This window comes from Chelonia mydas, chromosome 6 (assembly GCF_015237465.2).
Source record: "Chelonia mydas isolate rCheMyd1 chromosome 6, rCheMyd1.pri.v2, whole genome shotgun sequence".
Taxonomy (NCBI): domain Eukaryota; kingdom Metazoa; phylum Chordata; order Testudines; family Cheloniidae; genus Chelonia; species Chelonia mydas.
In genome coordinates, this window is record NC_051246.2 from 24019090 (window position 1) to 24043085 (window position 23996).

Here is a 23996-nt window from a genome sequence, read left to right on the forward strand (position 1 = left end):
GGACAGTGGAATGTCAGTTTATTTACACAGACACAAGAGGGGAAAAGGGCACTTTTCCTGCCCGTGCTGATGCATAGATGAGCAATGTGAACAGAGAGCTTCGCTCACATCAGTAGCTGAAAGGTTTGCACTACTTAGAATACACACAAGAAACGGGCACAATGTATGAAAACTGACCTGGTGTTAGAACAGAATTACAGTTGGCCTCAATTACAGTTCTAAGAAACATTTCTTAATGAAGACAGAAAGAAGCTTTCAGATTTTGAGATCCCTTCAACATTAGCAGCTGGAGCCAAAGCCCACTGAACCCCTTTGGAAAGGCTCCTGTTAAGCTTTGGATCAAGGCCCCGTTTCTTCACTAAGAAACAATATTCACCTTATGCCTGTTAATGAAGAACCAGAACTTCCGGGTCTTCTGATTTGCTGAAAGCATGATTTGTGTCAGGAGCTATGCCAGTTTACAACCTCTGGGGAAGCAGCCTATTTATTCCATCATATGGGAAGGAGCAGTAATTAACCAAGTATCAAAAAGTACACTACAAAAATCCATATTTAATTAACTCACTCTCACTGATTGCCTCCCAAAGGTGCAGTGCAGAGGCTGATCCATGAAATTTGATTTTCTGGCTTAGTATGAAGCAGCTGGTCATTAGTGTCCTTTTATTTCCTACCTCCTTCTGCAGTCCAAGTTGTAGAGAGAAGGAAAATGAAGGGCTTTAATGTGTTGCTTTGTGTGGAACTCCCATGATCACAACTGAGGTGTGGGAGAACACAATCAATCCCCCCCGTATCTGTGACGTGAGTTAGGCAATTTTTAAATCAAATCACAAGGGTCATTTTATTAAAAAGGCAAAATAGTCCGTAGCACCCAACTCAGATCAGCTTGGCATTTCATGGCAATAGTGAGAGGCCCTTCTACTGTACAGCTTGTACTGAGGCTGCCTCCCTACCCAGTTTGTGTCCACACACGCTGTTGGTAACGTAATCATGTTGGATACACTGTGCTTTGATTTTTCTCATGAGCATCATTATCAGGCTGTAACTAGGTTCTAAATGGTCCTTCCTCGTTACAGCAGATACCCATGTAACTGTGTGGGCATTGACAGCCTGTTCTCCTGCCTCCTCGCTATGTGTGTGGGAGGACAGCCTGCCCTAAAGCTCATTGTGCCTTATTAAACACCCACAATCTTCTGCCCTGCCCCGTCCCCCCAGCAGCTGCGGCAGAGTGGGATAGCTGTCCATAACGTACGGATACAAACACGGCTGTGCAGCATGGCAGGTGTTGACAGACTAACACCGACACACAGTTGTGCTTGGACAGGAGCTGCACTGTAGATGGGGGGGGTGGCTGGGTCTCTTGCTCAGTTCCCTGAAGAGACATTCTCAGGATCAGGGGTTCTCAAACTTTTCTTGCTGGGACCCTCTTTGAAAATATTTCAGGCTGTGATGACCCCCCACCCCCATACTATGCCACCCTTACTTCTGCACTGCTGCTGGGGGCGGTGCTGCCTTCAGAGCTGGATGCCTGGTCAGAAGCCCCTGCTCTCCATCCACCCAGCTGTGAAGGGCTTGGGCTGACCGCCGGAGCCCTGGTACACCTGGGGGTTGACAGCTGGAGCCCTGACATGTGCGGGGCTGACAGCTCGCAACTGCCCCCGCCCCCCAAAATAATCTTGTGACCCCCTGTTTGAGAACCCCTGCTCTAGATGTTTCACACTCTGCCTAAATTAAATTCCATGGGCCGGCTCTGCAGCTGCAATGACTTTGCTGGAGCCACGCATGCTGACATGAGCGAGCCTCTGACTCCCTTGCAAGGTCTAGAGATGTTCCATAAAATCCATGACCCTGCTTCTGAGGGACTGGCTTGTGACTCATCCATCCCTCCCACACACTGCACTAACACTGCGAGACAAGTTACGCCCTGTCAGGCTGCAGTCTCATTAACCACGGAGTGTTCTCGGGCTGTGCAATCCTCTCCCAGTGAATGCAATGCCTGCTCTACAGAGAGTGCAAAAACCCTCTGGCTGCATGAGACATGACATTAGAAAAAGGCATATTACTAAAGTCAAATGCTACTTAAAGCCTTCAACACCTGAGCTAGAAGGCACCAGACCTGCTGCTGCTCCATAGAGAAGAGGGAGAAGGGCCTTGGCACATCTTGCCAGTTGCGTGTGGGGCTGTTTTCAACCCTGCACACCTTGACCTGCTGCTTTCATGTCTCCCTCCTCTTGCCCTTGTCTATCTCCTCCTCATGCTATAGGCAAGCAGCCCCATGAGGCTGATTCACCTCCCCCTGGAATCATTTACTTTGGCCACTGAATTCAGCTGGAGCCAGATTAGACTCCTAAAGCCTTTCTGCTAGTGCTGGAACGACTTCTGTGAGGCCAGCAGCAGCAAAGACCAACCCACTTGTGGTGTAAAACTGAACTCCAGTACAAGATGTCAGGAGAAGAGCCCCTCTCCACTCTCAGGCTGGCTGGGAGAGGGCTGGACTGCCACACCAACTGAATTACACCCTAGCCCATGTAAAGGGATTTGCCTCTATTTGGAAGTCACAGTTCAGCTGCAAAGCCAAAGGCCTCGCTAGCTGCTCAAGTGCTGGTCCTCTAGGTCAGCCCCGGATTGGAACCGCTCACACAGGTGACATTCCATCCAGGAGCAGGGAGTTGTGCACAGACCTGCAATCACCTACATTTACTAGTGATTTGCGGGGGGCAAAGGGGCTCAGTTTGTGGGTGCTGGCTTGACACCTTAAAAGGCCCGACTTTGAGAGAGCAGGTGCTCTACACGTTCTGACAATCAGGCCCTTTTAAAAAGTGTCCCAGCGGGCCCCCAAAATCACTTTTGAAAACTTAGGCCAAAGTCCATTTGGATGAAACACAGAGCCCTGTGCTAATAAAAGGAAGCTAAAACATAAATATGCCCAATTTACCTAAACAATAAAGAAAACCTAGGGAAAGTACCACAGTGGGGCAGGTGTTCTATAAATTATACTTTAATATTAGTGCTTAACATTCTGCCAGACACACCAGGTGAAATCCGGGCCCCTGTGATGTCAATGGCAGGACGCCCATTGAATTCAGCAGGGCCAGGGTTTCACTCACCCTTCGTAAGGTATGTTGGGCTTCATCAGTGCATAGGTTTGGGAAGACCTGCTTCCCTGATTTCTAGGATTTCTATACCCCCCCTCCACCCCTTCTTTTTTTTCTTAAAATGCCCTTGGCTGGTCAAAGGAAGGGCAGAGGATGAGACTTCCTGGAGTCCATTAATTTTTCTATTTAAATCAAACTTTCAGCTGTCAGTCCTTGAGACACTTGCATTTTTGAGACTCACAGCTCAGTCAGGATGACATGTATAAAGATCCAAGCAGCCTTAAAAGGAAAAGGAGGAAGCAATTAGAGCTGCGGGTGAGGAGGCCAACCTCCGTGTGTGTGTGTGATACACGCACACATTGCGATGACCAAGTGGATTGCCACTCGTTTACGGCCTCACTCACCCTCAGTTACTAAACTCATGGAATGCAAGAAATTTCAAATGACATATCATTGAAACTACCCAGAATCGTATTAACACAATAAATATATACAGCTCAGAATTGTGGGCAGGCAAAAAGAGGAAGATACACTCGTCATCTCCCTCTTGCTGCTTTCCACAGATGCTCAGTGCTCAGATACCACGCTGATACTCAGGGGTCTTAGCAACAGCACACCCCTAAGCTAGGCCAGGGAAGGGGCCTAAAGCTAACATCTGTAGTTGCTTCTGGAGGAAAACAACATCCAGTGTGCAATGTCAGTTTCATACAGGTCTCCTGTCAGAGCCCAGCCTGCTTGCGTGACAGTAGTCCACAGCAGTCGGCCTTCCCATACTGGTCCAGTGTTGGTCACGACCCCGTGTCCTATGACCCATCCCGCCGCACAAGCGGCGTTGCTCTGCTTGCACGTCATCACTGTGGCCACTAGTGCAACTGTTCGCACGGGAAGAGCACCAGTGGCACTTGGGGCCCGGGCGGCTGTTTGAAAGGCAAGTAAGGTGTTGAGATTTTAGCTACACTGCAGTTAAAAAAAAATAAAAAAAGCACCCAGCCTACACTCTGGGTGCCCTTGACAAGCATTCTGAAACTGTACTAAATAAATAAATTACCAAAAAAAGAAGGAGCAGGAAATAAGGAGCATGGTGTAGTCAGCCAGTGAACCATAGTTTAAGAACTGCTGGCCTATGCCCATTAAAACAACAGGTTACCTTGAGCATGTATGGTTAGGAAAGTGCCAGCTTTATGGATCTGTGCCTATGTATGCTGTGTGTTCCTCAGATGACAGCAGGCCAGCCCGTGCGTGTCCAAGGGAAGCGGGACAGACAAAGGGGTAGGGCGGCGGTATGGTGGACTACACGAACATGGCATGTTTTTCCTCTTGTGTGAATGTGCTTTGTGGGGCAAGAAGCTGGCAAAGAATGAAGTGGAGTGTTGTCGGTGTGACTTGGTTCAGGCAGTGACCGCCCCCTGCTCAAGGATGACAAGGAGTTGTAGGGCGAATGGGCTCATACAACATGCGCAAGGCCGAGCGCGGCTGGGCCTGCAGACTGAACTCAGGCAGAGTGTGGAGAGGTTAGAATACAGTGTTCGGCGCTAAACTTTAATTTATTAGCCGGGCACATTTGGGGGAGCAAGCTACTTTGGAATAGGACTGATCCTGCTCCCAGGAAAGTCAATGGCAAAATTCCACTGGGAGCAGGACCAGCCTCTGTTGTGGCTTCCGGGCCTCCCCTCCGCTACACTGTTCAGGGTGTTACTCGTTCTCTTCTCATCTCCTTGGGGTCAGGGGACGGCCTGAGGCACGGCCCAGCTGTTTAAAGCAGCCCTCCTCGAGCTCGCTTACTTCAGCCGTCTGTATGCTACTTGCACACAGCTGACGTGTCTAGCAGATCTACTGGACCATGGGTGCTTCCATTTCACAGACCTCTGACAGACGAGCGCTTGAAAGGGACATAGCATGAGGAGAAAGTGGAGACTGTGTCTTCTATGAGATTTTTCCATCTCATAGTCTATCAGCTGATTAAAGCCCAGATCCTCAGGTATTTAGGCTCCGAACTTCCATTCAAATCAATGGAAGTTAGGAGCTGTGCCTAAGTCACCATCTGACGGATTAGTTCACCTTGTACCAACCCTGTGACCCCAGGAGAGCTGGCCAGGGCTATTGTACGACCCACCCCCAGGATTCCTGCTTCACTTACGTCAGCAAGAGGTGGTGATAAGGATTTTTTCCCTGTCAACACCCTTCACTCAGCTTAAAATCCAGCCAGCTCAGCCCAGACAGAGACACAAGATCATTACATTGCAGTGCTGTAGATGAGTATGCCCCGCCCCCCCGTCGTTCCCCTCCCCCCGCACACCCCGACTTTCTTGCTGACCTCCTGAAGCAGAGAGGAAGATTCTCTTGCTTCTACCTTCAGAGCACAGTGTCTGGTACCCTGTTTATTTCAGCTGGGGGAAAAAAATCTCTATTTTCAATTGGTGGCCCTGAGTAGGGAAGGCTGATCTGTCTATTGCTGTAATATCTGAGCACCTCACATGCATTTATCCTCACAACAACCCTATGAGGTAAGGAATTGTTCCCATTTTACAGCTGGGGAAGTGAGGCCCCCAGCTGCAGTGACTTGCCCAAGGTCACTAAGGAGGTGGCACAGCAGGGACTGAACCCAGCGTTACTGAGTCCAGTGAAGTGGCTAAGCCACAAGGCCACCCATCATCTCACGCACACATTTCCTGATGGGGGCAAACTGATGCAAGTGGGCAGGGGAAAGGCGGAAGTGTTTTCAAAGGCAGGCCAGTCAGGCAGAGACCTAGGCAAGGACGGGCCAATGCTGCTCTCCCACGTGCAGATCAGATCCTAGGGAGGGGAGGAGGTTCAGTCAATCTGCATGTTGTACTGCTCAATGAGGTCATACAAGCTGTTGAAGCAGCTTGACACCTGGAGGCTCACGTTCCCGCTGTTCAGGGACGAGGCTCCCTCCCGCAGGGCCAAGTCGTGGACATACTCACAGAACTTAGGCACCAGCTGCAAGAGAGAAACAAACACCCCTCAGGAGGCGTTCACCTGTGCCGCCACATTGCTATGCATTGCCTCTTTTGAATGAGCCACGTGAATGGCCCCGTCAGAGCCTCCATCTGTTCCCCTGCCCCAGGGGGTGACTGCTGGGGGAGACATGCTCTGTCAGCAACGCCCAGAGACAAGGAAGTGAGGGCTCGCGGTTCAAAAGTGTGGCAAGTGCATCTCTCACCTATGTCTGGCAACCCCAGATTCAGCCCTGTGCTGGCTGCAACAGCCTGCTGTGGGCTTTGCAGGCATGCAGAATAGCCAGGGTACAGGTCGGTCTTGGCCACAGTTTTCTGTGCCTGATCCATCTCTTCCTTCCTTTAACTTACACTCTGCAGCGAGGGCTGCCGTGAAAGCAGCCTAGGGCTGGCTCTGTGACTGGACCGAAGGGGTTTCTGCACTGGGGCTATTCCCTAGAAGACCCTTATGCCTACGCTGCAGCCCCATCAGATCGGTCTAGGTTCTTATCTTGGTACCCGTCATGGTAGTGTCAGAGCGCTGAACGGTATGCGTTCCCACCCCTCCCAAACAGCGGCGAGCCAGGACTGGTCCGTGCATTGGCAGGGCTCACTGGAGGGGAATTTGGGTAGTCAAAGAAGACTAATAATTAAGCTAGAAAGAGATGCTTAGTTACCCTCCCAGGACTGTAAAGCTTTAGAGGCAGAGGAGGATTCTCCACTTCTTGCCATGTGGCTGTGAAGTTAAGTGGGTGGGGGGGTAAATCTCTCCCCGCTGGTTATCCAGGGATCTCCACTCAAGCACTAGCTCCTCACCAGCTACATGGACCCACGGCCACTCCACGCAGAAGAGGGGTGCAGCCTCTTAGCGGCTGCACGTCAACACTGAAGTCAATGGAGCTGGCCATCAGTGAACAAACACTAACCCCTGAACCATCCCGCCAGAGACAAAGGACGCTTGGCATTTAGCCAGCACTTCCCTCCATAGCTAAGGGAGAATGATGCTTCTTGGCTCACCTTCACTAGGATTAACATGGCCTCCTTGGGCTTGGATTTGGAGAAGCACTGCCCAAAGCCAAGGTAGATGGTGAAGTCGGGAGATGCAGCCCTTTCATGTTCCTTAAAATCCTTCAGCTCTGCAGAAGGAACCAGGATGGTTTTAGTAGCACAAGGACAAGGCAGGCATTGGGGTGGCTGGATTAAATAAACTGCCCTGGGATGGTCAGGGGACGGTGGCCACGAGAGGAGCTTTCTGATTAGGAGATTCTGGGGCTCCCTCACCCTTGCTCCTGGCCATTCTCTCTTCTCTCCGAAGAGCCCAGACAAAACCTGGAGGCCAGTGCTTATGCAGGCTGGGCTCCGGCCCTTGGTCAGCCTACGCGCCTCGACCACACTGGAGCCCCATGGGGCAAACGTATGGTAAGTAACGTCTCTTGGAGTTTCTCTCGGCTAATCTAACTGCTACCCGTAAATCTGGCCCCACAGAGTAAGCCACACCCGGACGCAGACTCACCCTTTGAGAACACCTCATAGTCGAAGATCTCCATCTCGGCGTCGCGTGGCAGCAGCTTGGGCTCAGGGCTCTGAGCCATGTTCACCAGGTGCCTGGAGAGGGCCCAGAAAACCTTGCACTTATTCAGGCGCTTGGCATAGATCTTCTTGTGCTTCTGCTCCAGCAGCAGCCCTGCGTTCACGAGCAGCTGCCTGGTGAACTGGGCCTGCTTCTGGTCAGACAGCTCATCTGGGCTTGGGAACTGGACCACCTGCGTGCAGCTCGGAGCAAAGGTGGGGTCCCCGTTATTGTACGCGAAGAGGCAGCTGCTGGTGGCCACCTGCACCTCGTGGAGCGGCCTCCCTCGGTAATAGATGGTGACGTCCATAGTGGGAGGAATGGTTTCTGCAAGAGACGAGGGAACGCTTGGACTATATAGGGCCTGGCAGGAACAGGTGCGCTCTGGTTCCGCTCGCCAAGGGCCCGATGTAATGCTCACTGAAGTCAGTGAAGACACTTCCACTGACCTCAGTGGATGCTGGATTAGCCCCTGACATGCTGAGCCCATCGTCCCCACGCCCGGCTGCCACTGGCACCCTTGTTGGGAGTCCCAGCAGAGCACTGCCTGAGCGTTATGGTACCTGTCCATCCCTGCAGTTAGTCCCCCGCTTTCCACACGAGAGCCACGTCTGTGAACCCCATGGAACTTCCTGGATCCCCCTCTGCAAGCAGAGATGGGGCTGCTGAGATTTGGGTGGGGCGGGGTGTCTATTTCAAACCTGAAGCTGAGATGTCTAAACCTCCAAGAGAAGTGAAGAGGGCCCTCTAATCTAGGGGTGGGGAGGGAAAGGTCGGTGCCATTCAGTTCCAATAGCTGTGTTTTCCTAAAGCTTTGACAAGTCTGCCCCAGTCCTTGTTCACCTTCAGAGGGAAGAGGCAGGGGTGGGTGACGGATGTACTCTGTGCTTGGGGCAGGTCTCCTTCCCTGGGGCAGGCAGCTGGGGTGGCGTCACTGACCTGTATTGTTCTGCGATGGCACTGTGTTGGGCGGAGGAGGATGCTGCTCTGGGAGAGGGGCAGCCAGCAGGGTCAACCTGTTCTGCTCTGGGGCTGCCCACTGATTCGCTGGCTGGTGATAACCGTTCTCTCCCGGGCCATTCAGCGTTTGATAGATCACTGCGTTTCCTGCAGGCGCTTCGCTCGGGAAAGTGCTCTGGACGCCCGCGTGGTTATTGTAGTGAGGTCTCCCTGCAAACAGGACTTCCGCTAGGATGGAGAACAATAGGCTTGTGAGACTGGTAGGCAGTAACGAACCCGTTAGTTTCTGCTTAGCTCCGTTCTTTTCACCCACTCTCTTCTACAGTCCCTCCTGAAAACCCCCTGCTTTGAGCCCTAAACTGTCTGTCCAAAAGAGGCAGTTTTTAAAGAGAAGGAAACAATATCATAATTCTGCACAAACGGCAGTACTGCCCAGACGCACGCACAGCGTCACTGCTCGCTTGTTTTGCTTTTGCTGCCTCCCATCCTCCGCATTTAGACTGGAAGCTCTTTGGGATAGAGACTTTGTCTCCCGAATGCACCTCACGTCCTACTGGTGCGGGATGAGTAATTGCAAGGGAATGGGGGAAGTTTCAGATCTAGCAAACAGCTTCATTTTGGTGCTGAACGGGAGCTGAGCTCTTCTGGCAAACTGGCTTCACGTGCGGGATCAGCTCTGAGTAGGCTTGGCAGAGCTCGGTGTTTATTTCTGAGAACTGGAGGATAATGGCGATTGTTTATTTTTAAGCATTTCCCCCCTCCCACCCCCCATTTAAATGTTCACAGTTGTGGGAAGTGATGGGAGGGGGTCAGACAGCAGGGCAGGCCAGGCAGTAATTCTTTAATGACCGACCTTGATTTCAAAAAGCTAAAGCTTTGTAACTGTTAGAACCCGAATTGTCGACCTCACCGGTCAAACTGTGCACAGCCCATCGCCCTAAACCAAACTCTCGTGAATTGTTCAGCAGAGGAAGAAAACTGCTGCTTCTCTGCACATTTCTATTTTTATCGATGGAATATTTATTCCTCGGTTTGTGTGTAGAGTGAAATCGACGATTACTGACATTTACCGATAAAAATCTAACCCGCCGAAGCCTAGTTCCGTATCTGCTTCATTTGCTATTGGGGGAGCATAACCTTCCAATGATCCAACAAGTCTTTTCTGTCTCAAGTGCCTGCTTACACCGGCCAGCTCTCAGATAATGGGGATATACTGACCTGCACTATTAAGAAGCTGACTTATGCCAGGAACTGTGCTGGATGGGAGGGGCTGCTGTAGAATTGAGGCCGCAGAAGGGTCATAAGCATTTTGCATGGGTTGGGTCTCTGCCATGGGTTGGGTCACCCACTGGCCAACGGGTTGGTGATAGTTCTCCACTGGTCCATTTGCCGCTCCGCTCCCCTGCGGTGGGTAGCCATTTTGGCCCATATGTTGGTTTGGATAGCCTTGGCTGTCTTCATATGGTACTTCCCCTGATGGGGGGGGCGGGGGGGAAGGGGGAAAGAAACCCAGTGTTAATTACCAGAGTTGGGTAAGGCACTGCAGCGTGCTGGCCATTACATTAGACAATTCAATAGCTGCTGAGCGTGCTCGCTCTCTCCTTTTGGAAATGCTGCAAGATCTTCCTATTGGATAAAGCTTTACCATCGCAATGCCCTTTGCAGTATCCACCACTCCCCATGCTTCCCAACCCTACCCCGAACCTCACTTTTGGGAATCCAAACAGAGAAGGGAGATGGATTTCATTACTATTGACTGACCCTGACCTCGGGGGTTGATCCACCCAAATGCAACACACCCGATGTGGGTGAGTGGCTCAGTGCAGGGCCCTTGCTGCCCGCAGCTAGCACAGGTCTGGTCTCGGGGTGGGCAGGGTGAATGACCCTTGCCGTTTGTTTTAGTTTTAGAGAAATGGTCCCAGAGCTTCCCAGCCTGAAGGTCAGACGTCTCAGAAAGGGCAGGGGGGATCCCAATCCAAAATTTGGCTTGCTTTCCACTGCTGAGGCAGGCATGGAACCTACCCAGCAGGACTCCCATGGTGTCACCAGCCCATCTTGCTCTCAAATCATCATGCAAGTCCCCAAACATAACCACCCTCCTGCCCCCAATTTGGGGCTCTTTTTATTTGCCTTCTGGGTTTGAGCCTCTCAAGTTCACGGTTTCAAGCTTTTCTCTGCAACCAGAAACTTATTTCTAATTTTTTAAATGAAAGGTGGGAATTTTGTGTCATCACATGACTCCAGGAGCTGGGGCTCTACAATAAGATATCAAATAGCCCAGGATTCAATGCTTAAAATCCTGAGAGTGGGCAACACTGTTCCCTTATGTGGGGGAGTCCCCAGCAGGAGCCAGAGTGAGCACAGCTGGCTCCTAGATGTCCTGCCAGCAGCGGGCATGCAGGAGGAAGGGGTCACAGCTGGAGCTCTAGCCTATGGGGCAGAGAATCAGAATGGCTCTTGGCTTTCCTTTCTCTTGGGCTGCCCTGGATGACTGTGTGGGGAAGGGGAGTAAGTCCTTTGCCAGGCTTTCCTCCAGGACCCACACTGTGCTAGTCAAACTCCTGTCCTGCTTTCCCTACAGCTCCCATAGCCCCACAGGGAAGAGAGCAACCTCTCTCGCCTGTAACGCAGCAGGCAGCCAGCAGGGGTGCTGCGGAGCAGCTGCAGGAGGGAAGGGAGAGTAGCCGCTCCCCGTGCTTCTGGCTCACACCAGAACTGCGGAGGGAGATGCAGTGGGCGTTGGCTGGGCAGCAGCATTCCCAGCACCTTGCTGCAGCAACCGGGCTGACACAAACACCGCATTGCAAAGTCACATGGTGCCGCTCAGGGACACACGTTCGTTGAGAACCAAGTATGCATTTTCTTCTACGCAGTCGCCCTTGGCGCACAATTAAGAGCCTCAAGGGCCACGGGGTGGGGGCGGGCAACACCCCTGCTTTAGATCCTCTTCATTGTTTTTGCTTGGATGCCGTACAATAACCTGCCACTTGGTTTCTGAGCTGAGTACATGGCCTGGAGCAGCTGTTGAGAGGGATACCTCCTAGGCACCTCCCTGCAGCCCATCGGCTTCCTGTCTGGAACTGCCCGCGCTGCGGGAGGAGGCTCTGCTGGCATGGGACGGTGAAGAACCACAGCGCTCGACGAGCACATCAGAAGGCAGGGCAGGATTCCCTCACCCCTGGAATGCAACGGGACTGTCCTGACGCTCCACACCCAACATTTCTAACACAGGCCTAGGAAGTCACTGGGAGGTCCAGTGAGAGCCAGCTGTATTATGAAACATAGGTGCCTCTGGGTACAGCTCTGCTCTTTGGGGTCTCAGCCTACCTGAACCTCCATCCAGAGTCCACGGCAGCTGCTGCGGGCTGCAGCCACTCTGGGTTAAGCTGCACTGTTGCAGAATCCACTGGAGCGTGTCGGGGCTGCACTGGTAGCCGTTTGGCGCCAAATTATTGGTGGTGTAGCCCTGGGACGGATTCCTGCCAGGGTTGTAGGCTGGCCTTTCGTTCTGCACGCTGTTCATCTCTGTGGAGCAACAAGAGCCGAGGACGGTCTCAGTCACACGCACGTCTCTATGCCTGTCACAAGTTTTTTCTCATGCACCTCTCCACCTGTCCCACTAGAAGCTGGTTTTCCTCAGGAGTTCGCTTTGCACGGTGGAAGCCTGCAATAGCCCTGCTCCTGCCCATGGGGTTTGGCTAGGGCCTCACCATGCTGGGCCAAAGCGAGCTGTTGGGGGTGTGACACTGTTGGCCAAATCTGTCTCCCCAATGACCTTAGCACCACGGTTGAACCTGCCCGGGGCTGTTGCCCCTGATGGCATCATGCAAGGGTTCTTTGGCAGACTTGTTGCCACAGACCCACCGACTATGGGGTAGTGTCTTTGATAGCTGGGTTAGAAATTGATCTTGAATAGGCTGGTTTTAAAGGCAATCAGACCACAGTCCAACTGCTGGGCACTGAATCTGAACTGAACAAGGATTAAACTTGACTGCTTATTTAAGCAAAGGTTTATCAGCTCCGCCATATTGTTATTCTCTCTTATCTCCTTCCCTCTAGCGTTCCCAAGCATGTATTATGTTTATTCATTCCTGTTCTATTTGATTAGAATTAAATGCAACACCGACCTTCCACCAGAATTCCAGACAAGGTGGAAAAGCTGCAGGGCTATTGCACTAGGAAGCAACGACTTTGATTCAAAGTCTGTATGCCTCAGGATAATTTCCTGGCTAGTTCATCCTGCTTCCTGCCCCAGGGCATGTGGAAATGCTGAAAGACTCAACCAAGGTGCTGAATAGATCAGTGGCAGAGCAGGAAAGAGAATCCCGGGCTCCCAACTCTCAGTCGAGTGCCCAAGCCTTCAGTAAAGAGATCCAATTCAATGAACAAACAATGGAGGAGCACAGGGCCATATGCAGCACCACGGTTTCTATTCTGGGTTTTATCTTCCGGAATTCAATCATTTACACTTTAAAAAAAAAAAAAAAAAAATCAGCAAGTAACTTACCTTGGGGAGGGTTTTCCAGCGACATCTCCAAATTTAATTCTATCTGCGGCTGCAAAACAAAGCACCCGAGACCATTTTCTTTTTGTTTTATTGGATTCATCACAGAGATATGTGAGAGACAAAGTGCATCAGTGAAGCAACACCCCTACAATTAGCTGGGCATTTCTGCACCCATTCACAGAGAGGCTTTGACCAGCGAAGTGGATTCAGCCATGGCCTCACTCTGTTGCTAGTCTTGCTGCTTCCCAGTGGCCCAGCAGAAACATGCGAGTCCCAGCTAAGGGCCAGCCTGAGCCAAGGAGGGTGGCTACTCCGATGCAGGCAAGCCAAATACGCTTTGCGTTCTTGACTTGAAGAGGCATCCAAGAGGGAGGGGCTGAGAACCTGGGAGCTTTCTTGACACAGGGATAAGCACCCCTGATGCAAATGGTGGCTTTCTTTATGGACATGAGGGTTTGCAGCTATGCTGACATATGGCCACTGGTGGCTGGAATGGAGACAATTCCCCCCAGTGTGATCCAGGGGCCAGATTACTCTAATTCACACCAGCTGAGAGTTCCACAGCGGTCAATAGAATCCTCCCAGGGTCTTAGGCCTACATGAGAAAGCTGCACCAGGTTAACTTAAAACTGATTTGAGCTAAACCGCTACTAACAACTGGATGGAACTTACTGCAGTTTAAGAGGAGCTTATTCTAGTTTAGCTTTAAACTGATTCCCAACTGACTTAAGCTAAACCAAACCAAGACTGATTTAAACCAAACCAGAAGTGTCTGCACAAGAATTTGCCCTGGTTTAGCTTAACTGATTTTGAATCACACCCTTAGTTAAATTTTAGACTTTTTCCTGTAGACAAGGCCTTTGACAGACACACGGTTCCTGGAAGAGCTGGAGGGGAGAGAGGGTGTCCTGAATGTGTGGACGTTTTCATGCCAAATCAGAACAGGTAATTTTTATTCCCTCCTCACCTGAATCCACTGTGTGGATGAAAAGGTTACATGGTAGCAGACGAAAGCAGTTTTCCCTCAGGCAAAAACTCTTTCATTCCGTTGTGGAAAACTTTTTTCACACAGTGAGAAGACTGAGCTGGGTCATCTTCTGTGATTGCAGCTCAGCAGCTAGCTGTGTGTGTATTTAGATCTGGTGTTGCAAACATGACTTCTTGCAAAAAGAGATGCATGATCATTCGCCTAGCTGTTTTCCTGGGGCCAGATTCTGTCCCTGCAGGGTATAAGCAACCCCCAGGGACATTGTCTAGAGACACATTCACATGGAGGGCTCTAGCAGTGACGCTGATTGAGTCAGAACTCTGCAGCGTGGGGGTGGGGGTGGGGAGTTTATCAGTGTTAATTTCCCATGAGCCACGTAAGTTTAGTGAAACGTTATCAGGTTCTGATGATTCCAGGGCTCCTTCAAGCTTAGCACTTCCCCAGCTTCTCCCATCCCCAGTTCTGGTACCTGCAGTTGCCGTGGCATATGGTGGTGCAGATTAGGGGCTTCTTCAGAAGGGGGGATGATGTCTTCTTTAGTGTCATGCAGGTTATTGTCTAAAAGACAACAGCAAATTACACAGGGATGGGGAGGAAAAAACCAGTGGTTTAGCAAATGGAATTTCTGACACAGGAAGTTAAGCATGATCCATAGTTCCAAGAAGTGGGATTTGCTCAGGGCTTAAGGCCCATATGTTGAAAACTCTTCACTAATTTGGAGTTCCCTCAAGTTTAGGAGCCCAACTGGAGACACCAAGGGCCTAACTTCTCAAAGGTGACTGGTGAATTTGGGTGCCCAACTTGAGACACTTTGAAGAGGTCTAGTTTTCGGAGGGCAGATGCAGACCCCTTTCTCAATGTCAGGTCCCTTTATGGTGTCGAGTTGTGCACCCAAAAAATTAGTGGGCACTTCTGAAAATGTTGCCCTTAATGCCACCAGTTTATCCAGTTCTTCATGACCTTCTGCACACTTTGTTGGGAAGCCTTGAAAGCTGCCCTCAGTTATACTTGCGTCACCATAGCCTTCACAGCTCCATTGACTTTACAGGGTAACGCGTGTGTAACTAAGTTAGAATTTGGCTCACGGGGTTTCCTCAAAGCAGAAATCTGCAGGAGAAGGGCAGTGAGATTGCCCTCGGAAAACATCCGGTACTGTTAGCACTTCTGCCCTACCAGCAGGGAGCAGCCCTAAGCACCATGATCTCACGCCAACTATGTCACCCACAGTTCAGGCCACAGGCCCTAATTTTCAAGAGTATTCAGCAGCTCCCATTCACTGAGAACGCTAGGAGCTGCTGGGGGACAAGTATTTTTGAAATATTGCCCTCCCCTGCCCTGGTCACTTTTAAAGGCAGTTACCTAAAATCCCATCTCTCCCACATGACGTCGCATTCTATTCAGACTGGATCTGGAGTGGTGCCAGGCAGAGAGTAAAAGAAATTAGCTCCTTGCACAAATCAGAACCATGTCTGTCTGCGCCTGTCTTCAACCTGTATTGCCAGCATCCTTACTTTTAGTAGTCGCGGCTTTAGCGGCTGCCACAACATCGGGGCTTGAGCTGATGATTTTATACACTTTGTGAGGGTCCTCGGAGGTTTTTGAGTTGTCCTGCATCATCAGGAACATGTTTGTGCTTCTCAGGGCGCAGCGGAAGTTGGCTTTCCACTTGGCCGGATCTTTCAGCTTTTCGTTGTACTTTCCGCTGGTTATGGCCCAGGCCTTTCCATAAAGAGAGGGATTGGGGGAGAGAAGACAGGCAGGAAGGCATTAGAGAAGGAGCAGTCTGTCAGTGCCGTCAAGCAGAAAGCCATGTTGATCTTAGCCCCACGGGCAGCAAGGCATGAAGATCTCTGTACAATTCCTTCCAAGCTCTCTATTAGCACCGCTGGTTTTTTTTAAAAAGGATCCCGTCAAGCGCTTTGCTGTAAGTGTAAACCTCCTTTCCCTCCCCAGCCTCCACTCAGACCACTGTGGTGGAGTAATCTTTCCCTTTTTGCTATTGTGGTCCAGGACTCAAACACCCAAGGGCTTAGAACTTGACCCAGCCTCCTCCTAGGATGCCGAGGATTCTGGTGCTGATTTTGGCATGATTTCAGACATGTGCTCTGCCTAGGTACATATACAGTCTCCCATCATCACAGCATCTGAGCATGTTGGACCCAATACCATGGGTCCAAATACAGACATGCAGCATACAATGGAGAAATACTAGGCAAAATCATCAGTGGATCCCATTTTCCCCCTTCCCTTTTTCTTATAAGGTACCCCCTCGATTACTGTTGTTCTGAGTTCATTCATTACAACAGGCTACTTCCCAACTGCTCTATATTATTATTTATTATATAATGGTAGCGTCTGGGGCCCCATGGTGCTATGCACCATACAACTATAGTGATAGGCCCTGCCCTGAATTGCCTACGATCTGTTAACACGGCTCTGTCCAACTCTTTGTAACAAGCCTGAAAGTGAGATCTGTCTCCTGGGTGACTATTTTTGTTTTCCAAGGCACATGCCTGTTAATTTTCTGCCACGGGAAAGATCACAAACAAAAGTTAAGCAGAATCAACTGGGAGATTGTTTTGGCTTTTACCAGCCGTGACACTGCAACTATTGTAATTCTCAGTGTGGTCAGACAGCCCAGCTTCAGGATTTCTGAGGGCTGTTGCCAGCTCAGTCTTTGGGAGGGTCTAATCCTACTCTTAGCCGTGCCTAGTGCTGGCTGAAACTGGAATTCCCATTCTGCAGGAAATTATGCAATTTCAGGGGGGGGGGGGGGGAATCATTCTGGAACGGAACAAAAAATGCAAGTTTGAAATTTCCCAGGGAAGGAGAATTCTGAAATTTCGTTTCAGAAAAGTGACATTCCAAAACGTCATTCCAATCTTTTGGAAACCTTTCCCTAGCTCCCTGAGCTGCTCAGAATCCCAGCCACCCACCAGGCAGGGAGCAAGGCAGGTTGGGGAACCTGGAAGCGGGGGCTCTATGGAACTCCCCCTGGCAGGCAGGGTGTGATTAGGAACCTGCCTGATTTCCATCAACATTTCACTGAAGTTGACACATTCCGGCAAAATGTTTCCATTTTGACAAATCAGCATTTTCTAACAGAAAAATGTTCCACCTGAAAATTTCTAACCTGCTTGAGCTGAGACATTTCATGTCACATCTCAACACAACATTGTCCTCTCATAATGCTCAGAATTTATCTAGGAACCTTTCAATTGCCTGTAAGCTGCAGTCTGCAGGGAAGATCCCATTAAAATGTGGAAAGTCCAGGAAATTCCAGAAGGGGCAGAAGCCCTATTATGATGTATAGAAACAGTCTTTTAAATAGGTTTCAGAGTAACAGCCGTGTTAGTCTGTATTCGTAAAAAGAAAAGGAGTACTTGTGGCACCTTAGAGACTAACCAGTTTATTTGAGCATAAGCTTTCGTGAGCTACAGCTCACTTCATTGGATGCATACTGTGGAAAGTGTAGAAGATCTTTTTATATACACACAAAGTATGAAAAAAAGAGAGACTGGGAGTGGCTAAGTCATTATGCAAGGTAACCTATTTCCCCTTGTTTTTTCCTACCCCTTCCCCGCAGACGTTCTTGTTAAACCCTGGATTTGTGCTGGAAATGGCTCAACTTGATTATCATACACATTGTAAGGAGAGTGATCACTTTAGATAAGCTATTACCAGCAGGAGAGTGGGGTGGGAGGAGGTATTTTTTCATGCTTTGTGTGTATATAAAAAGATCTTCTACACTTTCCACAGTATGCAGCCGATGAAGTGAGCTGTAGCTCATGAAAGCTTATGCCCAAATAAACTGGTTAGTCTCTAAGGTACCACAAGTACTCCTTTTCTTTAGTCTTTTAAATAGGAGGTATTTATTAAAGAAAATAACTGAAATGACAGACAGAAACAAGCTTCCACACTGCCTGAGTTCCAGCTTTGCCTTTTGTTTACCGGAAACCACCCTCTACTTAGAAATATATTCAGCACATGGGGCCAGCAAGTGACTGGATGATGTACTGCAAGGGAACATGTTACAAACCCCACCAGGGTCATTGGGGTCCTCCCACAGCCATGGGAATTGAAGCTGGTCATTATTCTGAGGCCTGGTGTGCATTCTGCCAAGGAACCCTTCTGTGCTCTGTTACCCTGGTGCATGGATACTCCAGGGAATGAAAGGGCACTAGCCAATTACTGCCTGGTGCCACACTGTGACAATGATGCATCCTTACAATCACAGAATCATAGAATATCAGGGTTGGAAGAGACCTCGGGAGGTCATCTAGTCCAACCCCCTGCTCAAAGCAGGGCCAATCCCCAATTTTTGCCCCAGATCCCTAAATGGCCCCCTGAAGGACTGAACTCACAACCCTGGGTTTAACAGGCCAATGCTCAAACCACTGAGCTATCCCTCCCCCCAATGCAAGAGCATCACGCAGTGACACACCATTATAAGGCAAATGTCACAGAGCAACGTCAGAGCTTCAACACTGATTGTTTTGTCAGTTCTTCTTAATTAGTTACCCTGGACTGGGACTGGCTTCTGCAGGAGATGGGGGTTGGTGGGGATGGGGAAAAAGAGAATCATTTGGGATCCTACCTTGAAAATCTTGTAGTCATTAGGGTTGATATCCTTCCTGGAAGTGTGTTTCCAGGGGATGCGAAACTGAGTGCGGTCCTTGTCTACCCAGCAGAGCCCCTCGTAGTTTTCACTGTTGATCTGCTTAATCAGCCACCAGGCAAACCGTAATTTTTGAGAACCCCTGTAAAGACAGAGAGAGAGGTTATGCCAGGCCTATTGGCCAATGGCAGATCAAAGACTAACCCCTGCAAATAACAGCAATCGAGTAATACCAGAGCCGCCAGGGAAGAGATCTGCTGTTCCAGCTAAGTGTGTGCTGCTGAAGGAGAAAATGCAGCCCAAGAAAATGCTGCCTTCTCCCTGGGAATGAATGGGGAGGACAGAGTTGATCAGCTGCAGGTTTCTGTTGCTGGTGAGCGCAAACAAGCAACAGCTGCTAGGCATCTATCAGAAGAGATAAAAGCGCACACACAAGGTGGATGTGTGCAGTTATTCTGAAGAAACACTTTCACAGAAATGCTATAAATGGATTGTTAGTCAATAATTAATATGAAAATTAGGTGCCTCAGTGTTGCAAACTCCCTGGGTGACTTGGGGCAAATCTCTCTCTCTCTATCTCCCTGGGCCTCCGTTTCCCCATCTATAAAATGGGGATGACAATGGTTCCTTTCCCTCCCCACAATTTTTGTTTTGTGTACCTGGTCTATTGAGTACATCTCTTTCCATATTCGAACGGGAATTATTGTGGGGAAGTCACATGGACTGTGTTATGTGGCACATGGGCAGATCAGATGATCACAATTGTCTCTTCTGGTCTTGGAATCTATGAATTGATGTGTTTCTACAGCACTGTGATGGGGCGTCTGCCCCACACTGGCATGCAAGGGGTTAACAGGGCCCAAGGAAGGCTGCTCAAGAAGCAGCCAATAGGAGAGTGGCTGTGAGGAACAGCCAATCAAGGCCCAGCAGGCCCTTATAAGAAGAGCCGGGTTAGTTACTCCCTAGAGTGCAAGAAGGGAGGACTGGGTATCTGGCAGGCAGAAGGAAGCCTGCAGCCTGGACTGAGCAGTGTGGCTAGCAGGGACCAGAGAAAAGCTCCTGGCTGGCTGCTGGGATTTGCAGGCTGAAGTCCTGAGGGAAGGGCGAAGAGGGTGCTGGGACCACGGGTAAGTGGCCGGACAAGTGGCTGTAGTTGCCACTGGGGAAGTGGTGGGATGGTTAGACTGCAACATTTGCCCCTGGAAGGGGGAAACGCAGATCATGACACATCCAGAGGGCTGGGTCGTGACGAGAATGCCGCAGTCCTTGGAGTGATGAGGGTCTGGGAGCAGAAGGGACACTGGGTGAAGCACCACTGGGAGTAGGTGTACTGACCCGCAGAGCTAATCCCCAAGACGACCAGCAGGAGGCGCCAGTGTGGTGAGCCCTGGCAAAGCACCTCGCACCACTGAGTTCCCATCTCACTTGGGCCCTCTAGGCTCAGATCCTCAACGGTATTTAGGCACCTAGCTCCTGTTGATTTCAATAAGAGTTAGAAGCCTAGTTACTTTTGCAGCTCTGGGCCGTGGGCACTAAGGGAATACAAATGATAAAGAAAGGGTAGGCACTCCTTAACTTAAAATACTTCACTGAGATGTTCCCATTCCTGTTTCCTGCAGCAGACAGAAGCGGTCATATTTCACACTTCAGCAAACCTGTAATCATGACAGTACTTTTGCACGGCAGTCTCACGTCCAATTTGGCAGTTGCGCCTTCCCTTTAGCAGAGCAGCTAGTCACCGGGCAGCCATGTGCCACAGTAGACAGCCGCTTAGGTGAACGACAGCGACCCTTACAGCCCGGAGGGACAGTCTCCAGCAGTTCCTTGGCAGACATCAGCCAGGCATGGCTGCCTTTGCTGTCCGCGGGAGATAAGCACAAAAGCTGTTGCCGTGGGATCCAGTTGCTCAGGGGTGTGTCCTTTCCGGCCTGCCGGCAGTGGTTACAGCCAGACAGTGCAGCTTGCACTACTCCCACCGGCTTGTGTACGTCACCCAGGCTGCACTGACCGCACCCGCGTCCGGCTCCCCCAAAGCCACTTACCCCTCGCTCTCGGATGCAGCCATCAGGCAGCCAGTCTCGGGTTAATTGCAGGAGGAAGGGTTGGGGAGTTCGCTCCTTTGGTACCAAACGGAATTCTTGCGGATGAATTGGAAACCTCCAAGCAGGACCTGTATGAACTGGAGGCAGACGCAGGGAGAGTCATTCACATTCGCCGCCATGACGGAACCCCAAATCAACTCCTGTGTCAGCACCGGAGCCCTCTCTGGGGTGTGCCGACAACCACTCGAGCAACGCGACTTGTGGCTTTGAGCCCCGAGCCAGGGCAGGGTGGACGGCGTGGAGCTCGGCTGCCCAGCAGAAACCCCCAGGAGGTGCCAGTCTCAGGGAAAGGGAGGGACACATGCAGCTGGCAGGCTTTGCTGGCAGATGGAGCCATTCCTCTTTGTACTGCATCTGCAACCCAGATGCAGTCCCGCAGTCCCTCCGTCTAAGAGCTTACAGACTAACGAACAATACTGCTGCTGAGGAACCAATACTTAACCTGACTTGCTGGGGTGTTTCTTATAATGCTCCTCTCGAGCTTCCTGCTACAAACCACAAGGGAGGGAAGGGGATTCGCAGACATGCTGAGCCCTCAGCCCTCCTTGAGTTTAAGAAAAATCTTCTGCAATTCATGCAACACCTTACTCTCCACTGTATTCCAATGTTACACAAGATCAGTCCCCCTTCACTCAGCTGGTACCCATCTTCAATAGAGGAGACGGCTAAGCTATCTCAGGAGCATCTAATGTCTGGCTCTTGAGTCAGCCCAATCCCATGGCAGCCTGTCTCATCCATGCAATATCAAATTCCCCTTACTGAGAGCTGAAGTGATTCACAAGGTGAAGCTATAAGGTATTTGGGTCAGGAGATGCTAAATTCTAATCCTGACCCGATCTCTGATTTGCAGCATGATCGTGTGCAAGCTACAAATACCTCCATATGCCTTAGTTCTCCCGCCCCCACCTTTCTATACCTTAGTTTCCCATCTGTGTAGTGGGAATAATGATTCCAACCTATGGCACATGGATGCTGCAGAGATCCAGCGGGGATATTCTAAAGTGCTTTTGCAAATGCAAATTGCAATGCAAGTGCTAAGCGATAACTATAACTGCTGAGGAACCAGTGTAAAAGTTAGCCTGCTGTTTGGCATTATGCAGATGGGAAATAATAGGTATTTCAATCTAAGCACTGAAACACCAGAAGTCTGTATTATTCCTTCTTCCCCTGAATTGCAAACATGGTGCAAATCAGCTGAGTAATGTATTGGTGACATTCATAGACGGAGGAAGGGGGAAGCCACAGCTGCAGGCTGAGGCATGAGTCTCGTCTAGTTAGAATATATTTAGCATTTGGAGATATACTTCTGCATGCCTTTCATCTGAGGCGCTCAAAGGCCTTTGCAGATATAGGCGAACATGCCTCAGAGCACCTCTGCAAACCACAAGAAAACAGAGAGGAGGAGGAGGAGAGGGATCTGCAAAGCTACAGTTCATGCACCGTCAGGAATCAAAGTGTAGAAAAAGAATTTCTCTAGCTTCCATCCTCCAGCACAATTTGCAGCACTTGCATAAAATCTCTGTCTCTCACACACACACACCCTACTGCACTCACACACCCCAGTGCATGCACACTCTCACCCCGGTGCACCAATTACCAAGAAATCCAGCCAACGTTTGTATCTCCTGGCACCCATTCAAAACTGCACTGTTGTTTCAAGAGAAGCTACTGAAGGCAGCTTTATGGGATTGTGATGAATTCTGCTTGCTTTTTCCACAGAAGCTGCCAAATCTCTTATTTGCAATTCCCTCCTCCCACTACTCCCCAGCTCTAATCAGTTAATAGCACCAGTAAAAAACAGATCAGTTACCTTTGCTGTTACCAGAGGATGTTAGCAGGGATTTTGTGAATAGTTGAAATATCAAAGTATTTCCAGCAACGAGTCTCCCTTTTATACTCTTCTGGACTATGTCGTCAGCCCAGCGCATTGGCAACAATGTCCGTGGGATCACAGGCTGTAGCCAATCGGAGTGGACCCTGTACCGAGAGGGTGGTTAATAAAACAACAACATGAAACTTCTTCACAGCATATTTCTAGTATAGCTGTGATGATGCAAGTGGTTTCTATTGGTCCTGCCCAAATATAGCACTTCCTTTCCTGGAAATCACATGATCTTCTTGAAAGTAAAAGTTTCATTTCTATTAAGCAACAAGTTTCAGAGTAACAGCCCTGTGAGTCTGTATTCGCAAAAAGCAACAAGGCTCTCCAGAGGTGGAAGGGCCCAGCCAATCTGCTGGGCTATGTTTGCAAATGCAAATGTTACAATCAGCAGTCTCAGGGTGTCAGGGACTTCTCCAAAGCTGTTTCTGCAGCAACAGCAGCTCCTCCCAACTTCATTACTGGGCACTGAAATTTTCTTTCTTTCTTCATATAAGATTAAATAAAACTGAAAATGGGAAGCTTTATATATATCATTTATACAACGTGTCCATGTGTCTTGTTCTGCAATCCCAGAACAGAAACTTTAATCAGAAATCCTGGAAAACATGTGAAGGAATGGAGATTTTGAAGTAATTGGTTCTTGCTTTATTTACCCTGTTCTGCTGTAATAATTGCAGAAGTCTGTCCACAGCATTCAAAGCGGGAATCTAAACCTAGCCATTGGCTAATAACACAATACATTTTATGTAAAAGCCTCAACTTCACACAGCAATTATTAAACCTGTCTACCAGGTAAATGATAGCCTCTGACTCCTCATAGTCATTTGTGCCCTGCTGCAAAATGAGATCTGTTTTCAAGAAACTATTAAGTCAATACTTAATTACTAGTTCATTCTTTTTATATACCTTTTGTATATAAATTAAATTTGGGGTAAATACAGTATCTGAATATGGAGTAATAGATAAGCATTTTCCTGCAATGCAATTTATTTGCCTTAAATTACTACTGTATATAATTTTATGTTCACATGTTGGAAATCACCTTGGTCTATTTCCATGAGCAAGCACTTGCCTTGTTTAGCATTTTTCCAGTCCAAATAAAATCTGTTATGAGTTTTGCTATTGTCTCTAACATCCCAACAGGTGATACTTGAGTAACATATAATGTCCTTCACAGGATTTCCCTTCAGGCTAAATTCAATATTAACAAAGTGGACAAAGACAAATACATTCATTCATCTGTTCAGATCAGTTTTAAAAGAATTATAAAAATTAGAGATGGAAAAGCCAAATTAGATTACTGTATCTTGTCCACCTTCC

At 49.5% G+C, this 23996-nt stretch overlaps 1 protein-coding gene and 1 long non-coding RNA gene across 3 annotated transcripts; one reads left to right on the forward strand and one right to left on the reverse strand.

Annotated features, from left to right (window-relative positions):
* Window position 1: 1 nt before the first annotated feature.
* Window positions 2-23043, reverse strand: IRF7 (interferon regulatory factor 7). Of its 2 annotated transcripts, XM_027823311.3 has the most exons (12): window positions 22605-23043; window positions 20735-20871; window positions 18672-18834; window positions 15586-15793; window positions 14544-14632; window positions 13087-13135; window positions 11907-12104; window positions 9798-10052; window positions 8559-8807; window positions 7563-7946; window positions 7067-7185; window positions 2-6053 (listed from the first exon to the last, which is right to left on the reverse strand). In XM_027823311.3, exons 2-12 carry the CDS (start codon window positions 20755-20757, stop codon window positions 5904-5906), a joined length of 1887 nt encoding a protein of 628 aa, XP_027679112.2. In that variant the 5' UTR covers window positions 20758-20871; window positions 22605-23043; the 3' UTR covers window positions 2-5903. The 2 variants fall into 2 exon arrangements, with proteins under 2 accessions (XP_027679112.2, XP_037755495.1); XM_037899567.2 differs by lacking the exon at window positions 7067-7185 and having other exon boundaries at window positions 22605-22799.
* LOC119566393 lies at window positions 19657-23796 on the forward strand. The gene is made up of 2 exons (XR_005225416.2): window positions 19657-19819; window positions 20312-23796. It is a non-coding gene; the product is annotated as an uncharacterized LOC119566393 (long non-coding RNA).
* The last annotated feature ends 200 nt before the right edge of the window (window positions 23797-23996 follow it).

What these genes read in the sequence shown, in the direction of transcription:
- IRF7 (XM_027823311.3), bottom strand. Translation starts at nt 20,757, where the DNA reads ATGGCTGCATCCGAGAGCGAGGG. An exon ending in GCTGCATCCGAGAGCGAGGG is followed by an intron (nt 18,835 to 20,734) that starts GTAAGTGGCTTT and finishes CTGTCTTTACAG; the next exon opens with GGGTTCTCAAAAATTACGGT. An exon ending in TCAGCTTCTTAATAGTGCAG is followed by an intron (nt 8,808 to 9,797) that starts GTCAGTATATCC and finishes TCTCCATCCTAG; the next exon opens with CGGAAGTCCTGTTTGCAGGG.